Source organism: Diadema antillarum, unplaced genomic scaffold (assembly GCF_040938485.1).
Source record: "Diadema antillarum isolate AM-2024a unplaced genomic scaffold, OU_Dant_1.0 scf00000116, whole genome shotgun sequence".
NCBI lineage: Eukaryota > Metazoa > Echinodermata > Echinoidea > Diadematoida > Diadematidae > Diadema > Diadema antillarum.
In genome coordinates this window covers 944,287-969,478 of record NW_027271005.1, presented here as the reverse complement: position 1 = coordinate 969,478, position 25,192 = coordinate 944,287, and the positions used below count along the sequence as shown (strand labels likewise).

The window sequence follows — 25,192 nt, the reverse complement described above, 5'->3', positions numbered from 1 at the left end:
GGTTTGCTGCTTCATAACAGTAACCAACAGATAGCCAGCGAATATTTGTCAATGACACATCAGATACAAACCTATTTATAACAGGGACACTGGATATACTGCAAATGAGGATCATTTCTGAACATCTATCTTTTAAATTATGGATTTTCCCATTATTTTCTGGCAGAAAGAATAGCACATTGCAGGTCGGGGTGGATATGTGGGCACAGGAATAAGAAAGGTTGAAGTTCCAAATGCTACAATCTTTGTGGACTTAAGAGAAATGTGCCACATACATAACTGTGATGTGTCTTCATAATCATTTTCCATTTTTGAGTGATATAATGCTTTTTGGTATTACACTCACCACATGATCATGACTTATATATCTTGTCAAACACATTGTTTTTCTCTTTTATCTGCAATGTTATCTTGGTATATGATTCAATCAAGCATTTGTGGTGTCCACCATGTTTGCTAATATGAGTTTGTGGGGGGGGGGGGTGGGGAGGGTTGTGCATATTTTTGTTTGTTTGTTTGTTTGTTGTTTTTTGGAGAATTATGATACAAATCCTGACTGCAATATCCATAAACCCAATATAAAACATATATCCATCAAAACCAGTTCCCTCATAACATTTACTTTTTTGTTACATTATGTGGAAAAACAACTATAACATTACTTTATTTTTCCTTCATATTAGCAATCACAGTTCCAGTATTATATACATAGCGTATGTATGATAAATGTTTTTAACATATTTGTAAATGTGCACTTGAAAAAGGATGTCAAAGAGAGCTATAGCCTTTAATTTCATTGTTCTTCACATCTATTCCTGAATAGGGAAAATTGTATATATTTTATTATGAAAACATGAAGAGATGTGAAGAGATATTAATGGGGGGGGGGGGGGGGGGGGAGGTACCAACCTTCTCTCAGAGGGAATTGTGGTAACCAGTATGTCATCCAGTGGGATGGTGTTGCCACAGATACTCCAGTTGGGGATTTCCCCAGGACGATTGATGGTGACTCGCACATCCTCCCATGCTCCTGGAAGCTATAATGTTCAAGCAAAAAATAAAAATTGCAATCAACCAGTCATTACAGCATGAGTTCAATTTTCAAGTATCAGATACAAATGAACAGAAATTAAAACTACAAATCCACAAGGTACCATTATGGATGTCAAAAAAACTAAAACTATTACCAATCCATCATGTCAGCAAGAAGAAAAACATAACAAAAATAACTATATGAGTGACAAGAAAAATATGTACAGTAAAATTGCGACATTCCAAGAAAATATGGACACAACACACAACAGGGGGAGCTAGAAATTGGTAATGTGTCATGTTCATGAGCTGACGTATATCACAAAATCAAAACTTGCATAATAAGAACAATACAATTTTTTTTCATTATTACTCAATGTGGAAAGTGAATCAGATACCGAAAGTGATCATGCTTTACATTAGTGAAATGTTATTTCCATCCAACACACCTTTATTTTTTCACATTTCTACAACCAAAAATTTCTTGACATACAGGTAAAACTTAGAGAGTAAATACCCCAATCTCCTCTTTAGATAAAAATAAACAACAATAACAACACTGACAAACAAAGTGCATGAAAAAGGACAACTCACCAGTGGCTCGTATCTGAGAATGATATCGTAGTCTCCAGACATGGGTAAATTGCCGACTGTGAACAGTATTTGCCCACCCTCATGGATCCTCATAAAGCCTGGACCAGTCCACCCGATGTAGCCACCATCTCGCATTCTGGGGTAGTAGTCCACAAGCTGTGTGTGAAGGACAAGAGAGGAAGGAGTGCAACCAACTTAAGCAGCAATTTCTCAACACATGTCACATGCCTATCATTCATGGCTCATTTGAGTTACTCAAGATTCCTATCCACCACATACAGAATGTATGAGTCCTACCAGGCCTACATGTAGTTCAGATCTTTCAGTGTCATTTCAAGAAGACTGCAAAATTGTGAAAAAGTTTATGAACATACTACACCTGACATAGAACAATGGACATCATTCACCAGCTTGTGAATGATCTACGTACTTAACTTCAATATTGCAGAACTGAAATATATAAATGTCATGCTTCATGTCACAACAGCAAGTTCTGCACGCAATAAACTGCACTGTCAAGACTGCACGGGCAACTCCCTGTGGTCAGCTCATCTCAATTGAAAGGACACTGACAAGGCATCTGGGAACTAAAAGAACATATCTTCGCTGGGGTGACAAGACCTCGTTTTTACAATATGTCAAATGTTCAGGAGAGCCAAAAAACATGGCAGCCAAAGCACTGTAGTGAATGGAATGGCAATTCTTTTGAAATGCTGTGGTGGCTTCATTTTTAGGGTAAGACACATAGGATTTGGACAGGACATCACTTCACCAATTTACCATAAATTTTAAAAAAAGTAATTTTTATCAAGATTTGAGATACAAGGTCTTGTCACCCAAGCGACGACATACTTATACAAGGCTTCCCTTAGGGCAAGGGAAAGAAATCTTCACCTTACACACTAAAGACAGATGCAGTTCTAGTGTCAGTGCAGCACTGAAATGCAAACTTCCCTGCCAGAGCAGGACAGCTGTGGTGGAGCCACTCACCGATAGTTCCCCAACGGCTTGTGCGTACTCTGCCTCATAGGTGTAGTAGTCCATGTTGACGTAGTAGTAGCCAGAGTTGACCCTCTTACACTGACGCTCTCCGACGTTACGCCGGCACGGGCACTGGCCTGAGACCTGGTTGCACGAGTTGTTGTAGGAACCGCCGGGATCGCAGTCACACTGCTGGCAGCCGTAAACGTCCTGGCTCAGACCGAAGTAGCCCTCCTGTTAGGGGTCAAAAATGGAGTACAAAATTGCTCAACTTTTTAGCAAAATAAGTATCTAAAAGGTTGCAAGATACAGGTACCTTCTCTCAATTAGTTGACCTGCCAACTCCTTGCCCAAATCATGTACCAAAGTCTTGAATTCCTTGCTTGATATTAATTTTTCCTTGCATCTTTGGCAAAAATACTTTGTTTGTTTGTTTGTTTGTTTCAAGGAACTATAGGAATGACAGTTTTAAGTCCCAAGTACAAGGTACCTAGTCTGTGGGCATTGCCACTCTTTCCTGAAGTGTTTTATTCTCTCTATGCTACAACTTGTATCTATCCCATCACTTTTCACTATGCCAGACATATCAAACATCAAGATATGATCCTTTTGGGGTTCTTTTTAATCTTTAAATCTAGAGTGAGTGTCATGTGAGAGATTATGTGAAAACTATCAATCAAAACAACTCAAAAAGATGTTACATACCCTCTACAAAACCAGTGCTGAAAAGGAATGAACTCAAAACACCAATCACTTTAATATCAAATATGTTCGATTCCCATCACAAAATACCTGCATATATCACAAAAACATTCCATGCAACATTTCCTTTTGCTTGTCTCAATGTGCATATCCAACTATCCATGACAGTAAACCCTGTTCTATTACCAATATTACATCACTTGCTCTCATGACCAAGCAATATCTGACCTTAAAATCTAATGGCATGGTCCCAACAGAATCCCTCCAAAATCTCATGTTTGAAAACTACAAGCTTATGTCTCAAATAGCATCTAATAGCAATGTCCCAACAGAATTTGCCAACACAAACTGAAATATAAAGAACCTTTATATGGACATATGCCAGAATGTGTCAATCACTGTATGTGGGATGGCATACTAGGGCCAGAGTAAGCAGGTGCATGATAGTGTATGTGCTTTGAACCCATCCCTGTCTAAATAACAAATATGACCAAAGAGCACAATCGACTCACATAGCAGCGGTCGCAGTTTTGGCCAGTGACATATCGCTTGCACCTGCAGTTGCCCGTCGTTTTGTCACATCCCATGTTGTTCTCTGATCCAAGTAAGTTGCAAGCACATTCTGGATGGTTCAAGGGAAGACAGGAAACAGAGAAAAATGATACAAAACTGACAGAATGACTACCACTGCTATGTCGAAAAGAATGAAAAAGAGATCTCTGATGGAAGTAAGTGCATTAATGTTCTTTCAAAACTTTAACAGACAAAATCATGCCTGTAGCGGTATCTAAATCATATTCCCACAATGTCATCAAGTTTTCATTGATTTTCAATGATTAAGCATGTGATACAATGTTATTCAGTAATGTAATCTCATCACCTCTCTAGACATAAGTTTCAAACATTACTGACAGCTCAAAGAAGAATCTTGTTTAACTTTGGAATAGTATCTGGTCTCCTACATGCATTTGTTCTCACTTATGACAGCTCAAAATTGAGATAAATTGCAACTCTTCCTGAAAAAAAAAGTGGATGTGATCCTAAAATGGCTTGCAGTGGTGAGGGTCTTTCACTTGTTACTGCTTGAACATTGACTTTCCTTCAGGTCTGGAATTTACTGAAAGCAGTTTGACAACTCAGGAGAGAAGTATATCAGTAAGAATTATTAAGATGCATTCATGGTACCTGTAACATATTGTCATTCATTTAACTCGGCAGAGTGCCACATTACTGATTCAACCATTCACGTACATGTATAGGGTATAATGTGTGTGTTTATATACGTATTGACATATCGATAGATAGATCCAAAGACAATGCTCTTGTAAATGGATGAAGAGACAGCATATTATCATTCATCTCAAAAAAGCAAGCAGTCAAATCATCACATCACCTTTTGCCAAATCTAACAAAGAAAATTTGATTCCAAACTTCAGACGCATTTGAAATGCATGCCGGTACAAAAACATCTCATCCAGCAGTATGTAACAAGCTTATCTTTTTTTTAAGTGGGGTGCAGAAAAGTTCTCTGCAAAGAAGCACAATTTTGTCTGGCAGGCAGGAGCGCAAAATTACCTATGCAGCCCTCTGGGTTGTCCTCCCTCAGGTTCCAGTAGCCGTCCTGGCAGACGTCGCAGCGCTGCCCCGTCACATAGCGCTTGCACAGACACATACCAGCCACCACATCGTCCACCGTGTGGCTGGCACACTCCCCGCCATTCTCCGAACCCGAGGGGTCACAGTTGCATGCTGGGAGATGAGGGTAGGAGGATGGGGGAGAGAGGACAGGGAGTAAAGGGAGCTTGGTGAAGGTCACTCATATGATTAATGAACACACTCACTCTGCTTCAACACATGCAATTGACTATACCTTCAACAGATGCATCAATGCATCACATCTGACACAGCACTGTCCTACAATACATAATATTCAAATACCTCCAGTTTAGTGTTTGTGTGTCTCTTTTGCAACCCTGAAAAACAGACTCCTTTCATAAGCTGATATAATGTAGAAATTCCGATCTTTCCACACAATTATGAAACTGGAAATTTCTTTATGATGGAGAGGGAAACAATACTTTAAGTTTCCGATGAATTCATTCACAAAGTTATTCTGAGTTATTCTCTATGCGTAAAGGGCAATGCATTCTCAAGAAACATGGGGCTACATTACCATTTCATGTTGTTGAACTGTGAGGCATACTACTGTAAGATTTCATACAAGATATTGGGAGACACTATTCTTCAACCAAGCAAAATTTTGTGTCGTTTGCAAAAGGGATTTATACAACCCTTTAAGTCTTAATGTAAAATTTTTACATCAACCTGATTCCTGTTTGATGAAAAAATTTGCTGCTATTGTTATTGCTATTGTGATAATTGCAGCTACCACAGTAATGGCTGACAAACTTGCAACTTACATTGCACTTGTTGCTACCACCAAGCTGAACTGATCTCACATTGCTATCGTAGCAAACTGCTTTTTAAATGCATGCCACACATGATATCTCCTTCTCTGTACTTGAACATTTAGTTCCCTGGATTATCACTTTTGGTTTGTTTTACATCTTTCCCCCCCCCCCTACAATTTTGCTGTTTAGCAGGCACTTTATGGAAGACAAAGTAGAAATAGTTGTCCCCAAACAAAAGTTCATCCACAGCTCATGGGAATGAGATGTTGAAATCTTTGAATCTCACCCGCCAGTATGACCTTCTGGCCTAGTGCTGACATTAACTAACCTAAATGTCATCAGCCTTTATCTAATTACAACTGAAAACAATTCTTCCTGTGACATCTGCAACACAGACATTATTGACTCCAGCTGATTAGCTATCACAAGCAAGATAGGACCATGGACTATTGACCATAAAAGAGATAAGTTTCTTTGGCAGACAAGCATGTTTCAGCTAATTTACACAGTTGTCTGTCCCTTGTCCAGAAACTATTCAACTACGTGTACATTACAATTAAACACATATTCACTGGTACTCTGAATGTTGATGACATGTACAATGTATTGCATCTATCATATTCATTTGTTTTTCAGATTGATAATTGCATTATGACTGCAACAATGAATAAAAAAATACTCCCAGTGGCCAATGAAAACATATTAAACAAATCAGGACAATGTAAATAAAAACTAGGTTACTTAAAATGTATTAGCTTGAAAATTATATCTCTTATTCAACTGACTACAGTATTCATTTATGCAATGCCATGCATTTGGATTCACACATAGAAAGAAAAATGGTTCCGAACTTCATACCATAATTACAACTGAACAGCACATGCAGCTTTGGTGAAACCAAACTGCAAATCAGAGTAGCAGAGCAACAAATAAGAGGTAATTCAAATGCTCTTCAAGGGTCGGTATGTGAAATAAACAGAATTGATGAACTTTCACCAGAGTCCTTACATTGCACCCTCTTTATTCATTATCAGGTAATAGTAAAAAACGATCATGACGTTCAAACATCAAAAACATGTTCTAGGCAAAATGCAAGCACCTGGAAAATGTGACATTGTTTTGGGAGTTCTTTTCTCTCTTTCATAGTTGGGTTCAGATTTTCTTTTGTCTTGTTCAAAAACACTACCATCTGCAGATGAAACAAAAGCCCAGCTTAAGTGCTTCAAAATAGTTCTAAAATGTGAGGTACACGTCGGTATAGAAACAACCAATGTAAAACTAATTCATGTTAAGTATTGTTAAATACTGAACAATAGTTATATCAGAATAGTTTCTAGAATAAGCCATCTACAGTTATGGTTTATTGACAAAAATGGTGATATCTCCTTATATCTTAGGCTTTATTGCAAAATTTGTTTATGGTAGGATGTTTCGTGAAACAACTGAGCTACACATATGCATCAAAATATGACCACTTGGACGTTTTTTAAATCACTGCTCCTAATGATAAACAGTTGCTCTAATTTCACGCAGTACCAGTGAAAGAGGCCTGTAATACATTTCATTTTTTTCTTTTTAAATAACACTGGAAAAAGATCTGTGGTTTGTTTGACATTCAGTTTGCAAACTCATAACAGCGCAGCAGAGAGAAAAGGAAGAAAAATTGATGTTGTTGATCTTGTGATTCATAATGCAACGGTAATGAACTTGAAGCAGAAAGCAATGCTCAAACTGGTAATTCTTGAACAAACATTTGCAAAAGAAAAGAAAAAAGGCAAAAACAAAAATTAGAAGAAATAAAAATGTAATGATGCATGATTTTATATCTTCTTCTTTTTTTCAAGTGCAATAAAACCCTTCATCAAGTCTTTGGCAAGTATTTCACCCCACATGGAGCATGTGAGGGGATGGGAAAACTCAGGTGGAAAACCACTCAATGACTTACGGACACAGATGTTGGGGTCCCTGATGTCTCGGTCGGGGTGCATGTAAAAGAACGGCTTGCACTGCTCACAGTTGCGGCCCATGGTGTTATGCATACAGTCATCACACACCCCACCACTGGCCCCATTCGTCAGCTCATACACCGCCGCGTCAAAGTGGCACCGCGAGGCGTGGTCGTTACAATTACACTCTGCACAGTGATTGAGGCAAGTGACATCAAAGACAAGCATTGAGTCGCATATGTTTTTGTAATTACACAACCAACAACAACATACACACTATTAAAATAACAAATGAATTTTATGAACTGCCCTTACGGCAAATGTACTCATACAGTGTACCTCTTTCAGAGCTGCAACCTGAACATATTGTGATTGTATTGGAAAATATACATGTGACCATAGACAAGAATAGAAACAGTTGGGGATTGTTGGAGAGGACAAGCAACACATCTTCCAACACGCTCATGAGGATCACAATTGACACCGAACATCACACTTAATTAACCCTTTGCCTATCAGATGTTGCAATCCCCCATCAGGCTAACAGATGGCACATTTAGTTTCCATAGCGATGGCTTAACTACCAGGAAGATTGTGTGAAGGAAAACAAAAAAGGAAGGTAGGGCCTACAGGTTGTAGGGCAGACCAGGCTTTCTGTCTATTTCACTCAATCGTTTACATGCATACAAATATTTTGTATGCACAGCCAGTTGGAAATTGAGCAAAATCTGAAACCTAACTTGAAAAATGAACAGGAATTTGAAAACTGATTTATGATATCATGTCCAAACCATCTAAAAAAAGTGCATTATTCAGCTATGAACCATATCATCTTCAGTATTACCTAATGTACATTCTTTTTGAGTAATTAAAGATCAAAAGTGTGCCATTTTTATCTACACCTATTATAGTACTACCCCCATCCATGTCTTAGTTTCATACAAATTGCACAGCTCCTCATAACAGCAAAGCTTTTGTTAACTTCTACTGACAATCACATTGCAAAGTGTTCAGATGATTCCTATATAGTAGACATGACTGTGCTACAAGGTGTACATGTCTTCCCATTTCGCCAGCCTAAAAATGATATAATTCCGTATCTGTCGAGCAGTGACACATTCATGTCTTCTGAAATCAAACCATCAAATTATAGCAAAATGAGACACAGTTCATCCCATCCAGTATCAGATAGATGCAGTCTTTACAAGAAAAATTTATCAGAGACTCTCATCAGGCTAGTCTGACTGTAAGTACACTATCAAAAGAGTTCTACATATCACTGTCTGGAGTGATGTGATACAATGTGTCTGGTATAGCTGGCTCCTGATGGGAAAATACCAACACGGGATGCCAGCCTTGGTGTCTATTGACCGATTCTGTGACGCACTATGTGTATTTTTGGCACTGGGCGCAGCCATAGTGGGTGTCTCAGCCGACCCCCCCTTCCCACTCCCCACCCCTCTCCCTACATTAGCACGCGCGCAGAATGAAAAACTGCTTTAGCCAATGGGCGTCTCGTACTGAGTGCGCGAATGCTTGCTTAGTGCGCGAACCTTTGTTACAAGTGCGTGATAAACATGTTGCCCAGGGTGGGAGAGAGCAGGGGGGGTCGGCTGAGACACCCACTATGGCTGCGCCCAGTGCCATGAAATGTCTGCTGCCCTCAACGAACCCGAATCGGTCAATACGGAGAGCACAATTATCCATCAAAAGCTGTACTGCTGCAATTTGCAAAATAAATTGACAATTTAAGTGAAGCTACACCCTCAGGAAGCACAACATCCTGTCACAATGTGCATTTAATTTTAAAAAAAAATGACAAGGATACTACCATTGTTATCACAGTCATTTCTGTATCATCATCTGTATCACAAACATGACCTACAATGTATATGCATTGATATACTGATAACTGTTGTCGTTCTACTGATAACTGATGTCTGCTTTTTTAATACGGCTTCAGTTGAAGATCAAAAGTCTATTGTCAAAAATTCTGAAGCTCTTAAAAGTTGGATTTTATTACCTGGTAAACATAAGTCACAAATTCCGCATGCTTGTGTTAGTCCAGGTCAATCAAATAAGGATGCAAATATACACTCCCAATATTTGTCAAGTCAGGCATTATTCTTTTCTTGTCTTTTTTTTTTCTTTAGGAGCAGGTCAAGTTTTCATCTCACTATTAACTCAGCTTTTTAAATCGAATATCACTCTGTGTTGAAAGTTGATGTTTATAAATAGAGGCTCTAAAAACCTAACAACAAAACAGAAGATGTTTCATTTTAACTTTGTGTAACCAAAGTTATGAAGTTACAATTTTTCGTGAAACAATGATGTCATATGCAAATTAGAAGAGATGATGATTTCATCACCACACAAGTCATTGACCTATACACAAATCTTCCATACATCTCTTTTTTTCACATGAAATCAAAAAGGAATTACATATGTCATTTCAAATTACTGGAGAACTGCTTTGCCAAGATTTACTATTGAATGTCTTTGTCATTGCCAAACTAGTAACCAAGAACACTTCTTCTTCTTCTTCTTTTCCTTCTCTTTTTTGTACATCCAGTGAGATACTTATGAGCCACTGGCAACATCACTTCATCTGATTTGCATATGAGGTGACAACAATATATTTTTGTTCCTGAAAACTTTGGTGACACTTTAACATTTCACAACTTCCTTTCATATTCTGTCTCTGATTTTGCTGAATCTTACCTCACTCAGCTAGTTTTTATATCACTCTCTCCATACAAAGAAAAGACCAACACCAAAGAGCAAAATATGTATATGTTTGCCCTAAATCATCCACAGGCTGAAAGAAAGAGAGGGACTCTAAATACCACACGCAGAGTTGGAGATACTTACGTTTACACTCATTATTTTCACCCAAGACTCTAGCCGGTCTCCAGGGCTGGTCGTTGTAGAAGGGCTTACACCTCTCACAGTTCTTCCCCTCAGTGTTGTGGATGCACTCACACTGGCCATTTACCTGAAATAGTAGCAGATGATGAGGAAAGAATTGTGTCAGATGGAGAATGTCTGAGCCATCACAGTGATTGCAAGTCAAACTAATGTCATTTCAATCCCTAAAACACTTTTGAGATAGAGAAACATAAAACACACACAAATTTAGCAGAAAAAAAATTTAATCTGACTGGAAGGCATCAAGGTATTTTCTAATACTAGTCCAGAAATATTTAGGAGTGATTTTGTTACGTTGGGTTTAGGAAATATATTGTGTAATGGGCAAGATTTCATAAAAATGTGATAAAGGCTATTCCACAGCTTTAATACGCACAGTGTACCATTTCAGAGTGATAGCATTTGAATACCAGCTACTATATCGCACAAAAGACATTTATATATGGACATATTCTAAGCTTTTGTCAACTAATCTAACGCTAAATGTAAATTGATCAGGTTACAGCACAAACTGGTATTTTAGAGTTTGTGACAATCAGGTCAGAAGGACATACAAAGATCTTTGAATGTCCTTCTGACCCGATTGTCACTAACTCTAAAATGCGATTTTGTGCTGTAATCTTCATATTCCATGGTTACAATCATCTCCAGAATAAAAGAAGATGAAGAACAAATACAGCACAGCCATCCAAAACAACAACAAAAGGAGATAAAAAAAGATAAAGATATGTTACAAAGAGAAAAGATTAACCTGTCAAAGTACCAGCAATTACAAGGCCCCATCCATTTCAAGCTCAATCGCTCACAATGGTGGTCTCCTGCATTCAATTATCTCTGTTATCTACTGAAAATACTGTATATTTTATTTTATATTTCCGTGTATGTACAAAATACACTGCTCAACGCAATTACTTATGTGTCTCTATTTGTGTAATGTTATCCTTTTATTTCACTATGAACACATTTGTTATTCTTTGTCTTTGTGCTTCTAAAGTTTGTATACAGTTTGCATTTGACTGAATGTGGAAATAAATCAAATCAATTCAAATCAAATCAAGTACCCAGAGGACATGTACACTAGACTAAGACTTCCTAAAGATTTGTGATAATTACAAATTTTGAGTCACAGTCTGACAGAGGGTTTAATGTACATACAAGCATCTATAGTGATACACAGCCCTTGACACCTTTGACCTTGAAAAGCTGTTGGTGGTAAGAGCCTAGTAAAGAGGGGACAGGTTGAGATTAGGGTCTCTGGTTACCCGGTTATACCTGAGGGGAAAGTCCTGTTTAATCTCTGTATTATGATTCACATCACACAGTCAGCCGCAGAGGAAGACATACATTAGGTTTCTGCGGGCACGAAACAATACATCACTACTCCCCGATCGGGTCATGTCATATCAGGCACTAAATCAAATCTGCACGAAATCATCGGGCTCCATTGCAACTATTGGTTGGTACAAGGGCAATGACAATGAGAAAACCCGGCTGACTATAAGCTGTGGTGGGTATGAACAGTTCAGGACAGGTGTTTCTCTCCAAGGCATGATGCACCAAAACATCCCTCGGCTATTTCCACAATAATGTCACGCTATGCCCTAAATCCACTGAGAATCCTACCCAGTAACTCTACATTGGCACAGAGCCACAAAAACCTGGATGTCTGCATAAAACATTTCTTGACATTCATTTTTTGTTATTGTCTGAAAACCATCAACAGATGGTCAACATTTCCTTGACTTAAGGTAACACTGTCAATATTTATAGTTATTGTCAGGTCTGTAACGTATTACAATCCTTTTTGTGTGTGTGTGTGCATATTTCAGACCTGTAAACAAAATATAATTTCATACATGTTACTAATTTGACCTGGAAAAAAGTGACTGGGTTAAGTACATAGTAAAAGTATGATTCCACACAAAGTTCACTTCAATTTGAATGAATAAACAGGGATGCCAGTTTGAATGAAAAACAGGGCCTGAAATTCATCAACATGAAGCCTCTTTGTATATGATAACGCCTGAACTTTGAAACTGCCAGGGCCTGAATTCAGGCTCTTGCCTGAAAACTGGCATCCCTGAATAAAGTAAAATCTCTTAAACAGAATGGCAACAGTTTTATCAGAACAGGACACAAGTTTGACATTATCTTATCCTATAATGATACTGATACTATTAAACAAATTAGCTTAAATGTGATAATGTAATTGACTTCAAACTTTCATTGGGTTTTGCACAAAAACATCTGAAAAATGAGTGTTTGGTTGATAAACTCAAAACTACAACACTATCCCATATTCTAAAAGACATTATTGCTTGCTTATTCAGATACAACAAACATACTGACCTACTGCAAATAAATAGAATTATCTCTTGTGCAAAAAAAAAAGTCTGTTACATCTTCATCTCATATTACTTCCAGTGTGTATGAGGTTACAATCACCACCACCATTTCCTGAAAATGTGAAATTTTAGAACTAATTGATTTTGACATAAGGTCAGATACTTGGAAAACCTCTTCTACTCTCCATCACTTTTTCCCATGACACAAAATTCAATTTGGACATGGTGTGAGATTCACTTTAAGATACTTTGTGGGTTCTCTGGAGGCAGAGACATACAGTCTGTATTGATCATTGAAATATTCTAAACTTCACATTGCAATAGTCTGATCTCTTCAGCAAAGACTTAAAGGGATGGTTTTGTATTGGTGGAGATGAGAATTTGGCTTTCAACTTTTTTTCGAGATTCCAGGAAACCACCAATGAAATAGTGCAGAGGATACCATTCTAGGAGGAATTCAAAGTTTATTCGATGAAAATCAGTTTTGGTATGGCTGAGTAACCCAAAAGCAAAGTGAAACAAATCGATCGCAATAAAAGCTGGGTCCCACCTCTTATTAGGATCGCTCTTTTTTGGATATCTCAGCCATTTCAAAACCAATGTTCATCAAATTAATGCTGAATTCCTCTTAAAATTACATGATCATTCATATTTCATAAAAAGTTTCTCATTATCTCTCCAAAAAAATGTTAGAAATCTGAAGTTAGGTCTCAACAGAAACTGTACAATCCCTTTAAAGTAAACAAAAACAAAAAAACACAAAAATACCATTAAAAACCTAAGCATCAGTAACTCTCATCAGCAAATAGAGAAAAAAAAATCTTCAGGCATCTGTATAGTCACTGCATTGATGATTTAACATACACCCATGGACTCAATTGTCTCTTTTTAAATAGGCCTTTGCAAAGATACAAGGTGTTGATGCTACGTTGTGTGTACCAATCAAATCTCATTCCTGTATGCATACTGTGTGCCAGTTCTGTCACTGCACCTCTCAGATAACCCCATGTACCTCCCCATCTCAATGTGATACTGTATTTAGGTCCTGTGCCCTGTCGCCCATTCTAAACGCATAACTGCGGGCTCTGCACCTTCTCCGGTGTACTGTGTGCCTTGTAAGGGGAGATGGGCTCTTGATTGATTGGGCGATGAAAATGCACTCAATCAAACTGCTACAGTCAAGAAGATACATGGTAGGAGGGTCAGAATTCCTTCTCCATGCGTAATATACGCCAAGCAATTACACCATCCCCACTAGGAGGATCTGCCAGTACTTGGGATCTTAGGTGATCCTCTTAATGAGCTCAAATCTTCAGTCCAATAAGCTTACAAATGAATAGTACAAGAGGAAGCAAAGTGACAACTTTCATCATTATGATACATGGCTCAACTTATGAGTGTAATTGGCTCTCTAAGTCTTTTGAGTATTATTAAAACAAAAACAACAAGATTGTCAATTACAGCTTGCATCTGATGATTCTAAAGTTTTACGACTCTTATCATCTGATTCAGCAAGCAAAGAGAGCAATTCAGTTGCATAGTACTTAGCCCTTTTAACCCTTCACAGAACTTTACAATCAACTCAAACATACCTCTGAATATATCATGGGTGCATCCTGTAGTGTTGTGCATATCTTGTGAGGTCTATTACCCAAACAGATGGTCAAATAAACATTGTAGTCCCACCTTAAATCTGTGTTTCAATAACTGTAACCTTCTTCCTTTGCACCATTCCCATGGCTTTGCACTTTACAGTTTTCATGGCTTCATACATGTCTGCTTTTAAATTCCCTTAATAAAATTGTTGTAACTATACTCACTGCTTACAGCACTGATATTTTTGGAGTATCAAAGTATGACTTTGAGTAGTTCCTGATAAACACTCTTATTGAGGTTGTTCCTTCAGCTGTTAGCAAGAATATACAAAATGCTGCATAACTGTAGAGTGATATCACCTGCAATAGGGGCCCAGCTGTAAACATACAGCGTGTATAATAATAAGTGTGCACTTGGTTTAAGCTTTGGGATATAATGGGTATTAAGAACTCTGACATCCGCAAATCTGAAGAAAAGTTCTGTTTGCATCTACACAAGTATATTGATCGCATACACTGTACATGCTGATTGAAACACAAATAATACACTGACATACATGTACAGTATATATCTAAATCTACTGACATTGCATTCTCTAATTTAAAAAAAATATATATATATTGTAGTCTTAAAAGGGGATCATGCATAAGTTAACTTGTGTAACCATGGGCAAAGAAAAATCCAACATTTTTCTACATTTCCTTCAGGTTGTCTTGCAAAGCCTAGTATGAGTTCGAACTGCATCATTATGAGGATTTGAACAGTATTTCTGAATTATAATACAAAAACATTTCCTTAAAATGGGCATCCCTATCCAAACTACTGTGAAAGCACACACGCATACACACACACACACACACACACACACACACACACAAACACATATATGCACACACACAAAACTGATATAATTCACATAATTTAATGTGAAACTGTTAACATATGGCCGATATTTTGACCTCTTTTCTCCCCATCTGCTACTTTGTTTCTCCCATGTGTTTCTCAGTGGGTATTTCCCTGTGGGCAGAGGCCTTATGGCCCGCTGCTTGCTATCCCCTGACCAACACCCAGCAAGAATGGACTGATTTGGTTCCTGCAATGCTGAGCTCTTTAGGAGAGAAAAAACCCATAAAAACTGCAGGGGGCAACTACTTGCTTTAACCTAATTTCAACTGCAAATTTTTATTTTAAAGATTTAAGTTCAGAGCACAGTCTTGGGAAATGACTGAAATACATCTGGCAGAGTTTCATTCCAAAAACGAGAAATTCTTCTTCCATGTACACAGAAAGAGCAGCGACATAGCAGCAGGAGAAAAGGTAAAATAGCACTATCTAGATGGCATGGCAATCTGCATAGTAAGAATATGAATCTGTTGGGTACTTTTTTAAACTTTATGACTACCTTTATCACAAAAACCTCTGCTCCTGACTACTAGAAGCTGCGCTGTAAAAGAAGATGCCCTCAAAATACGTAATAACTACTAACAGAAAATTAGACTAGATGTAACAAAATGCATTTAGTAAGACAATACAGGTTAACTGACAGTTCAATACTTCATCCTCATGGAAAAAGATATATCCATAAATCTGAACACATTTATAAATAGTAAACTGGTTTATTCATATACTTGGAGGCGGTTAAGATCTATTCCATGCAAGAGGACAGGAAATGAGTTCAACTGAGGAGTGCAACCAAGAATCTTACTTGCAATCAAAGAATCTTACCATCTGTTCCTTGGTCTCCATCCCATCAGCAGGCAGGCAGCGAGAGGCATGGTTAAAGCAATGGCAGCTGCCCCTAACCACCATCTCATAGAGGGCGTAGTAGTACTTGTTGAAGACCTCCTCCCCATCGTCGAACAGGTGGTCGCCAAGGAAGTGGAGCTCGGTGAAGTTGATGCGCAGGTTGGTGACCTTGATGAGGTCCTGGACCTCGGGGCTGTAGGGGTTCTGAATGTCGATGTTTGGTGGGAGCACACTGAGGATGACCTGGGGGTGGTGACCAGAGATTTACAGAATGATGCCAAGTCAAGAAACTGCTGTGGAAAAGAACAAACTGTTTTCATACTGGCAGTCAAGTGGCCTCAGAGGAGACATGACTGGTATGAGAATTACAAGACCTGAAGAAATGTGTATACATTGTATGCAAGGCACCTCTCCAAGGGGTAGTCATGACAAGGACTGTTGAAAAGTCAACATAAAATAAACAAGTTACAGAAAGATTATGAGGGCTGTGAGGACAGAGATATGTGTACAAGTTATATGAAGTCATGGCAGCAACACACACTGTATATCCCCCACCCCCACCCCCATCCCAAACAAAGAAGAAAGTCAAGTCCTTCCTTGCTATTTTTGTTGTACTGTTTACAGATGGAGTCCTGCATCACAAGAACCCACAGTGAGATGAGCATGCCCAAGGTAATATTCCACTAGGCCATTCAATTTTGAATAAAATCAGATGATAAAGTATGCCTTTCACATGCTTTCTAAAATCACTATTACGAAGCACAGAATTAAAAGTTTCAGAAGACCCATTTTTGACAAGTTTGTGTTCTCCACATTCCACCACTGGGACATGTAAAAATGAGCACGAAGACCGACAGAAACTATAGAGAGAAGTCACTAGACGCTTTAATACTTTGGCATAGTCATGAAAAGAATGTTGGTAATAAGTGTACAAAGGTGAAGATTAACCTGATAATCCTTTCACAATGGTTGTCATGGAGATTTAAATCCCCTGTTAGTTCCACACACAGTACAGGCTGACTGGGTGCACTTGAATGGACCCTCAACTTCAAGCTCCATTTCTGTGAAGTAGCATTCTATATTCATGATATTGATCATTTATTTCAGTGAGTTAGGAAAATTTAAGTTTAAGTTACATATCATCCTAAAGCTAGGAATCTTCTTTCAGAATTCATCAAAAACTTAAAAATCTTAGTTAGAAACTTTTTGTGGGTTCATGAGGAGCATGGTCGCGTGTATCACTTGATGTATTCCACCAGTAGAAAGTGCCCTTATTCCCAATTGGATTGCCCTAGGCTGAAAAGTAACTCTTTCAAGCAACTTCTTTCTATTGATCTGTCCCTTCCTTTCTAACTTGAATACATTTCTTGTAACATAGGTATTCAGTCATGCTACACAGCCTGTGTATAGGTACAATCACTGGTGCAATAAAGCTGCTGTCTCTTCACAAAAAGAAAATCAATTGCCTCCCAGACGAGGCTGTCTCCAGAATAGCCTACCTCTCCCCCAGTGGAGGGTTCAACAGCCGAGTAGCGGTCTTCACAGATCACCTGGCTGATGTTGCGGATTGGGTCTCGGGAGATGTCCGGAAAGCTGCCCTCGCAGTCATAGGCAAAGTACCTGTACGGCTTCCACGTGCGGCCAAAGTCGGATGACCGCTCGATGACCATGGCCTTTGGCCTGAACGACTTGAAGGTCATGATGAGATGGGTGAAGTGGAAGATGGCTTCCAGGTCAAACTGGATGTAAACCTGCTCCAGGCCATTCTGCGACTGCCACCATCTCTCCTTCTTGTTGGAGTTCTCCATCGAGGTGACCACATGCTCGATTTCGTGGTTGCGCTCGTTGACGCCCGCCTGCCAGGGTACCCGCGAGTCGCAGTAGAAGATCTCGCGGTTCCGGTTCTCGAGGTGGCTGACGATGTAGAAGGGTTCGTAACCGTCGAGTCCACACGTAGATGATGCATACAGTTTATCTTCGCGGCCAATCAGAAGGTCACCAGCATAACAGCTGTCCCCCTCACAAGCACTGGCTGGGATCACTTGGCTGTAGCTCCCTACAGCTGAAATGAAACAAGCCAAAAACATCACTTACTTTAATACTTTCATATGGTTAATACACAAAAAGAAAATGACTTCATGTTAGATATCAGTAGTTCTCTGTTCCAACAAGTTAACATGGGAAATGCTTAGGCATTTATGAGAGAATCACAGGCAAAAAAAAAAGAAAGAAAAGAAAATTGTCATCATACAGCTATGTAATTTTCAGATAATCATTAAAAAGATGATGGGTCTCTGCCTGTATAATGAATGGAAACTCAAAATGAAAATCCCAGCTAATGAATGTTCAAAACACCTTTCAGGGGGTGCACGAATTTCTGGAGAGCTAAGGGCAACTCTGATGGGTGAATGAGATCATCTATAGCTGCATTTATTATCTTTCCTGCATTTGAAACATGTTTTAATACCCGCTATCAAAACACACTTGGAAAGGCCATTCGGATCACATTCTTGAGTTGTTACATTTATCATCTCTATCATGAGTTGTGAGGGAGGCCTTGTCACTGTGCAGCTCCATTGTGCAAATTGACCCAAGGAGTAATGTATGTGTGGTTGACAGAGCCTGGCATGGGCAGGTCTGAGTTATGAATGCGTTTCAGAACGACTTTGCATTTATTGTTTCTACAGAAACATGTTCCTGGCGCAAATGCATTTGCTATTGTACTTTTTTGTCGTTTCAGAAAGTTGTTTCCAACCAAACAACCAAAACAGCTTTGTGCATCATTTTCCCAAATCTGTTTGAAATTTTTTATTCTACTGTACGCCAAAAGTGAGTTGATAAACGCAGCCCTTGTTCAATACACACTAAAGCTATAGGATTTATGCTAATAACTACATCCTACAAAGACTAGTGCCACCTTAAATGTAGACATTGACAAACAAAATAACAACATATACGCAAGACCTACCAAATCATTACCATGCCTCGAGTTGTTTGTCATGTATACACTGATTTCCCATACAAGTTTGTGACTCCTCACAAGTGAAGCATGAAGTAATGTATATAAACCTGCATGTGTTACACTCTAGCTGATTCACTGCATTTCATCTCAGCGCACTAATTCAACAATATCCCACAGGGAAACTTCTTCCACTCTGAAGCTAGGGTGGGGTGATGGGCAGGGAGAGCCACTGGGCAATATTCGCCTCTCAATTACCCTCATTACTTGCACCTCAGGTCCCTTCAGCATGGGGTCACTTATTGGGCCCCAATTAACATTTCCAAACTTCCTGACCACGCAAACAACGCTAATACTGTTTCAATCCCAATGTATGTGTATATCCACAAAGTTGTACTGTTGGTATTGTACACGGCATCTTTTCTCACAGACAGCCCATAGGAGTTCTTTTCAAGGGTCTTACTACACATTTTTTCATATTGATGATAAGTGATGAAAACTTCACAATAGGCGTGTCTTCATCAGCCCGAAGTTTCAAAATAGCGCGCTATCTTGCGGTTACCAAACTAGTCCGATATCAAAATAGCGTGCTATCTGTGTAGTGAAGACGCAAATAGCGCGCTATTTGATCGGGAAAATTTCCCCCAAAATCTTGGTCTAGTTCGTCAACTAGAGCGCTAATTCGTGAAATAGCGCGCTAATTTGGGTGCGTCTCTATCAGCCCGAAATTTTCTCGATCCCTCCACGCTTCTGGTTAGCCAGCTGGCAATGGAAAGCGCATGTACAAGCTAGTGATTGTGTATAGTACATTACACGCACGGTGTATTCAAGGATCACATGTGTGTACTGTAACCTACTGTTGTTGACATCTTTAAAACCAGGGAGGTGATTTCTCTCACTTCCCTATTAAAACTCAGTGCCGTGCATGCTATCTGTTTGTTTGTTTGTTTGGTTGGTTGGTTGGTTTGGTTTTTTTTTGTAAACTTCTTCTTCTGGTCCACTCTACCTTAGCTGAAGATTCTTGTAGATTGTGTGTATTTTGGATTTGTTTAAACATTGCAATTCGTTAATTTCATATAAGATGCCTCACTGGAGAGAAGAAAGAGTAGCGTTATCAATATCCCTTTGGAGAGTACTGCTCACCTCCCTGGTTGTAGAATCGTACATACAGTGATATAGGAGATTTTGAGCGGGGAAATCCATTCTCGAACCGCGAGCTAGGCAGAGTAATATTGCAAAGTGCGCATGCGTCAATTTTTGGACTAATTTCCCGAAGTAGGCTGTTCGAACTGATGAAGACGCACATTCGCTGTATCGGGCTATTTTCTAAGACCGCAAAATGTCCCGCTAGTTTGAACTTCAGGCTGATGAACACACGCCTAATGTTTGAGGCAGACATGGAAAAGCGTTTGAAAGTCATTTGTTTGTTTTTTTGTTTGTTTGTTTGTTTGTGTGTGCGTGGTGTTGCATTATCTTCCCATAAATCAATATCCACCGTACAATTACATTTTCTTGCTATTTACTTTGCCTTCAAAATAAGTATGTTAAAATCATTTTGGAAAACAGGAAAAGGAAAACCTTGTCTTTAATAGTGATTCAAGGAAAACAATATCCACAAGGGAAAATGTGGGCAAAATTAATGTACAAAATATGTGGTATAAAAGGTAGCCCAATTTTCTCTTGGTCGCATACACCACATGTAATCATGTCAAAGTACTAAATCATAAAAATGACCCCCTTGAATGTGACTACATGACAAATGTATGCAAATATATGTACTGGTTTAGCTGTGCTGCTTGCAAAATGCAACTTCAATGCCTGCAGAAGTCATATTATACGTGATTCACAAATATACTGCATACAGTGGACAGTGAAGATCATTTCCCTAGTTCTCTTGTGCAACTGGGAAGATCTGATGACTGCCTGGTTACATCTACTGCCCAGTAATACACAGAACCGCACACTTTACATAAAACTTTTAAAGCTTCTTTCCTTGATCCATCTGCAGGAAGGATGCTATACAAAGTGCCCACCTTTCAATCAGAGTAATGAGTCAGCCATGGGACAATAGCATGCACCCTTGTTGTGGCTTTTGTTGGGGACATCATGCATAACAGCATTTTCTAGGCAGACAGGAGATCAGATGTAAGCAGGTAAAGGGGCCTTTAGTCCCCACAAACCACACTTGCACCTCAGATGGTTATGCACGGAGACAGGGGGAAGGCAGCTTTTCTCTGGGGGTCATTCATGGGTCTACTCATGGGAAACGGGTTTCCCATCAAAGAAGAGGACAAAAGTTACATCCCCAGTTAAGTACTACCTGGACAAAGGTGGTTAGCAGTTAACAAATACTCCCCCCCCCCCCCCACACACACACACCAAACAAACCTTCACTCTGAAGGACTGTTGCATACATATCGCCCAAATACATGTACTGTCTGCATCCTTTAAAGAAGGGTAAAAGTTTGCCTTGGTACAATTTGTAAGATATGCAATGACAATTGAGCAATGAAATGTATTTCAATTTTTATTTAATAACTAAATTGTGCAGCTATCTTAATAAGCATCAAAATGTAGTTTATAAGTTTTGTCATCACACTAAAAAATTTTAGTAGAGTTCTAAAACATCAGCAAGTATCAAACTCTGTCATAATTTTGTGGAAGTAATTCTTTCATGTATCTTAATAGTTTTTAAGCTTTTGAATCCTCACTAATTTCCCTTTATTGGGATGTTATCTCATTAAATTCTCTAGTGCCCAAGTATTCATGCAGCATGTAACAATGGTAAACTTAATTCTTTCCCTACTTGAGTGACTAATACAATGCAGGCCATAACTTTTTAAAGATACAAATGTAGCAGCAACTACAGCAGTTCAATTCAAAAAGATTCCAAATGACAATCAAGCTTTCCCTCCATATTAGGAAATCACTGAACATATTACATAATTTGAATAGTAGCTAGGGAAACCCCTGAACTCTGCTTTGTCCTAACTCTTGATGTCAATCGTCCCTAAACTTTCTGAGGTTACATAGGGGCCACTCTGTGTCAATATACATCAATATATCATCTGTATTTCTGTAACCTACTTTGATCCTATTTTCTAGCTTTTATCCCTTGCCTGATCCATCACTACATGACTGCTTCATGCACAAGCACAATACTGGCTGATAAAATACTCTATATCTGTCAAGCATAGCACACACTCACTTCCACTGACACAGAAAACCAGTGCGAAACGACTGATCCCGGGTCTGAAGACACAAAAGTAGCCATTATGCTTGATTTCCGACACTAATGCTCTTTTCTGGTGTAGTGAGAACAAAGGCTGAGCTCTCATGCAGAGCATCACACTCTACAGGCTCCTACCATATGGTACTTGGTAACCCAAGCATTACAAGTAGCCATCTTTAACACAGGGATTACAGTGCTTTGATAGTTTCATTACAAGCAGAAACATATATTTGCATATATTATATTAAAAAACACTATTATGTAAAATGTATATATATGCTTGAAAGTACCTGTATATCAACATGATGAAGCATCAGAATACATTCTTCGAGGCTACACAAGCAACACCAGTGTACAACGGTATTTGTCATTAACTAAACCAAGGTGATTACAGGTATGTTTTTGCCAGTATTGGTTTGTTTGTTTGTTTGTGGGTTTTTTTCTATCTGTCTGTCTGTTTGCAAAATAATTCAAACAGTTGCGAACAGATTCGGATGAAACTTCCAGGAAAAGTTGACAATGACACAAGGAACAGATGATTAATATTTGGTAGTGATCCAGACCACTTTCTGGATCCAAACTTTTAAAACATTTATTTTTTTAAGGTTTTCATTGGCAAATGGGGCCAACAAAAGATAAAGTTCAAACTGCGCGCATTTGAGGTGTGCATACATGCACTGAGCGCACCCTAGAGGCACAGTGTGCAGTTAGTTCAGGTTAAGCATGAGAATATCTGAGGAGTCGACTGTGAGCAAAGAGATTTTTCTCACAAGCTCTTTGACTCTGAGACAATTATCATGGGGAAATATGGGTGATTTTTCAGCATGCATGTTATATGGAAATATAAGTTTCTTGGTGAAGGTCTGCGCTCTGTGAGTGCTTTTCTAGTATTATGACTGTGATGTACCTGTACACTTGTACTTCTCATCATAAAAAAATGGATTACATCCCAAATTTTGCTTTCATGTCACTCTCGCAGTGCGTACAATCCAGATCAAGCAAATTTTGTATTATTCCTCATGATGAAAGGATTACAATGTATTTCCTAGCAAAATTGTAGGCCTATAAGTTGCAGAGTGTGGAGACAGTATTTCTGTGCCATAGAATCAGATTATGAATTCATGTGGTACTATCTAAAACAATGCTTGTTCACTTGCCCATACAGTATTTAGTGCTCAATATTACTGTGACTTTGATTCTTTTTTTCCCTATATGTACACAAGGCCTGTAATAATTTGTCTAACCAGGCTCAATTCACACTACCTATTCTCATGCACTGTAGCAATATGCAAATGAAAGTATGCAAATGCCTGTTCTTTTAAGTTTGACCATTTCATGAGTTGAATAGCCAGAACCATGTGAGTGAACCAGAGATACCAAAGTACTTGATATCAAACAAGGCCTCTGAGTCTGAAGAACAAAGGTCAACTAATATTTAGAGGTCTCTGAAGGGATGGGTGGTTGATATTTGATGAAGTTCAGGGATTGTACGTAGATTAACAGGTTTCATGGAGGGTAGGAGACCTGTTCCTAAAACAAATATTTGGGAGGATGTGTACTTTGTCAAGACCAGACATAAGTTCCTGTTCCCTCTTTAAACCCTAATGCAAGACATGTTTTGCAGAGACCAGCCTCTTTGCAGGTTGCTACGATTCCACATGCCTATTTATGTGGGGAGATTTTCATTTAGAAAAAAAAAAAAAAAAAAAAAACATGTGCATTTTTCTCAAAACAAGCATAATTCTCAGAGTTGAATGAGAAGACCACTGTTGGAATTCTTTATAAAACGAGTGTTTTTATTGTACATAAAAAGTTTGTGCACTGCAGATCTCTCTTGTTTGAATAGTGTGTCATACTGGCTAAAGATTTTGACAGTTTTACAGTGATATATTTCTCAATTAGAAAGAGAAGTTGTATATTGTCATCTATAATACTATCTGAGCAAACAGTGTCTCTGTAATGGGAACTGTCCACTTCCATGAGATGAATGATAGCTATCAGATGGAATCCAAAGCACACCAACCTACAACAAGACCGTCTCACAGGATAGTTGCGCAGGAGATAATTACTGGAGGCACGCTTGCCCACATGACCTATACACCCTGCATGCTATGTAAGGTATGCAATGTGTTCTGCTATCAGCTGGATACGTACGGCCCTCCCCCGCCACATAACATGCATTAGTTTGCCAATGTTTATGTCACTGTATTGGACTCGGATGAGATATGAACCACCAGTCCAGACCATTGCTGCAATACAGTACAGACAGCAAATGTCCCAGTTATTATTACAGGAACATCAAGAACTTACATTGTATGGTGGGGAAGAACAGATACATGCGGCAGAAAATGATGTACCGCTTCAGTAGTATGTGACAACCTTTAAATGATTGGTATGAATGCTCTATAGCCACATGACCAAAGCATGATAAGCTTGCTTGAAATTTAATATACAATTTTCTCTGTCTGCATAATCAATGTGTAGATACATATTCTTATTGACATGTCATAAGCTGGGTTAACAATATGATGAGAGCGTTTGTTTTGCAAAAAAAAAAGTGAAGTTTTGAAAAAAAAAAATCAGATAAATTAGTACAGTCATGTCATAATCAAATGATTGTTTTTAAGAAATGCCCATATTTCAACACTTATTAGCATTCAAAGACGAGATCACAATTTATGATAAACTGAAAGACTGGATGACTTAATTTGTTTCCATAT

General features: G+C 38.7%; 1 protein-coding gene across 1 annotated transcript in view; it reads right to left on the bottom strand.

Moving 5' to 3' along the window:
* Positions 1-18,368, bottom strand: part of LOC139719920 (laminin subunit beta-1-like) — a 42,832-nt gene extending 24,464 nt beyond the window's left edge. The window contains exons 1-9 of the mRNA XM_071631302.1: positions 17,781-18,368; positions 16,261-16,524; positions 10,538-10,661; positions 7,666-7,854; positions 4,885-5,058; positions 3,822-3,931; positions 2,617-2,841; positions 1,627-1,782; positions 910-1,037 (exon numbers count right to left, since the gene is read on the bottom strand). Of these exons, the coding sequence (XP_071487403.1) occupies positions 910-1,037; positions 1,627-1,782; positions 2,617-2,841; positions 3,822-3,931; positions 4,885-5,058; positions 7,666-7,854; positions 10,538-10,661; positions 16,261-16,524; positions 17,781-18,368 (1,958 nt within the window). The remainder of the gene's footprint in view (positions 1-909; positions 1,038-1,626; positions 1,783-2,616; positions 2,842-3,821; positions 3,932-4,884; positions 5,059-7,665; positions 7,855-10,537; positions 10,662-16,260; positions 16,525-17,780) is intronic.
* Positions 18,369-25,192: the final 6,824 nt, after the last annotated feature.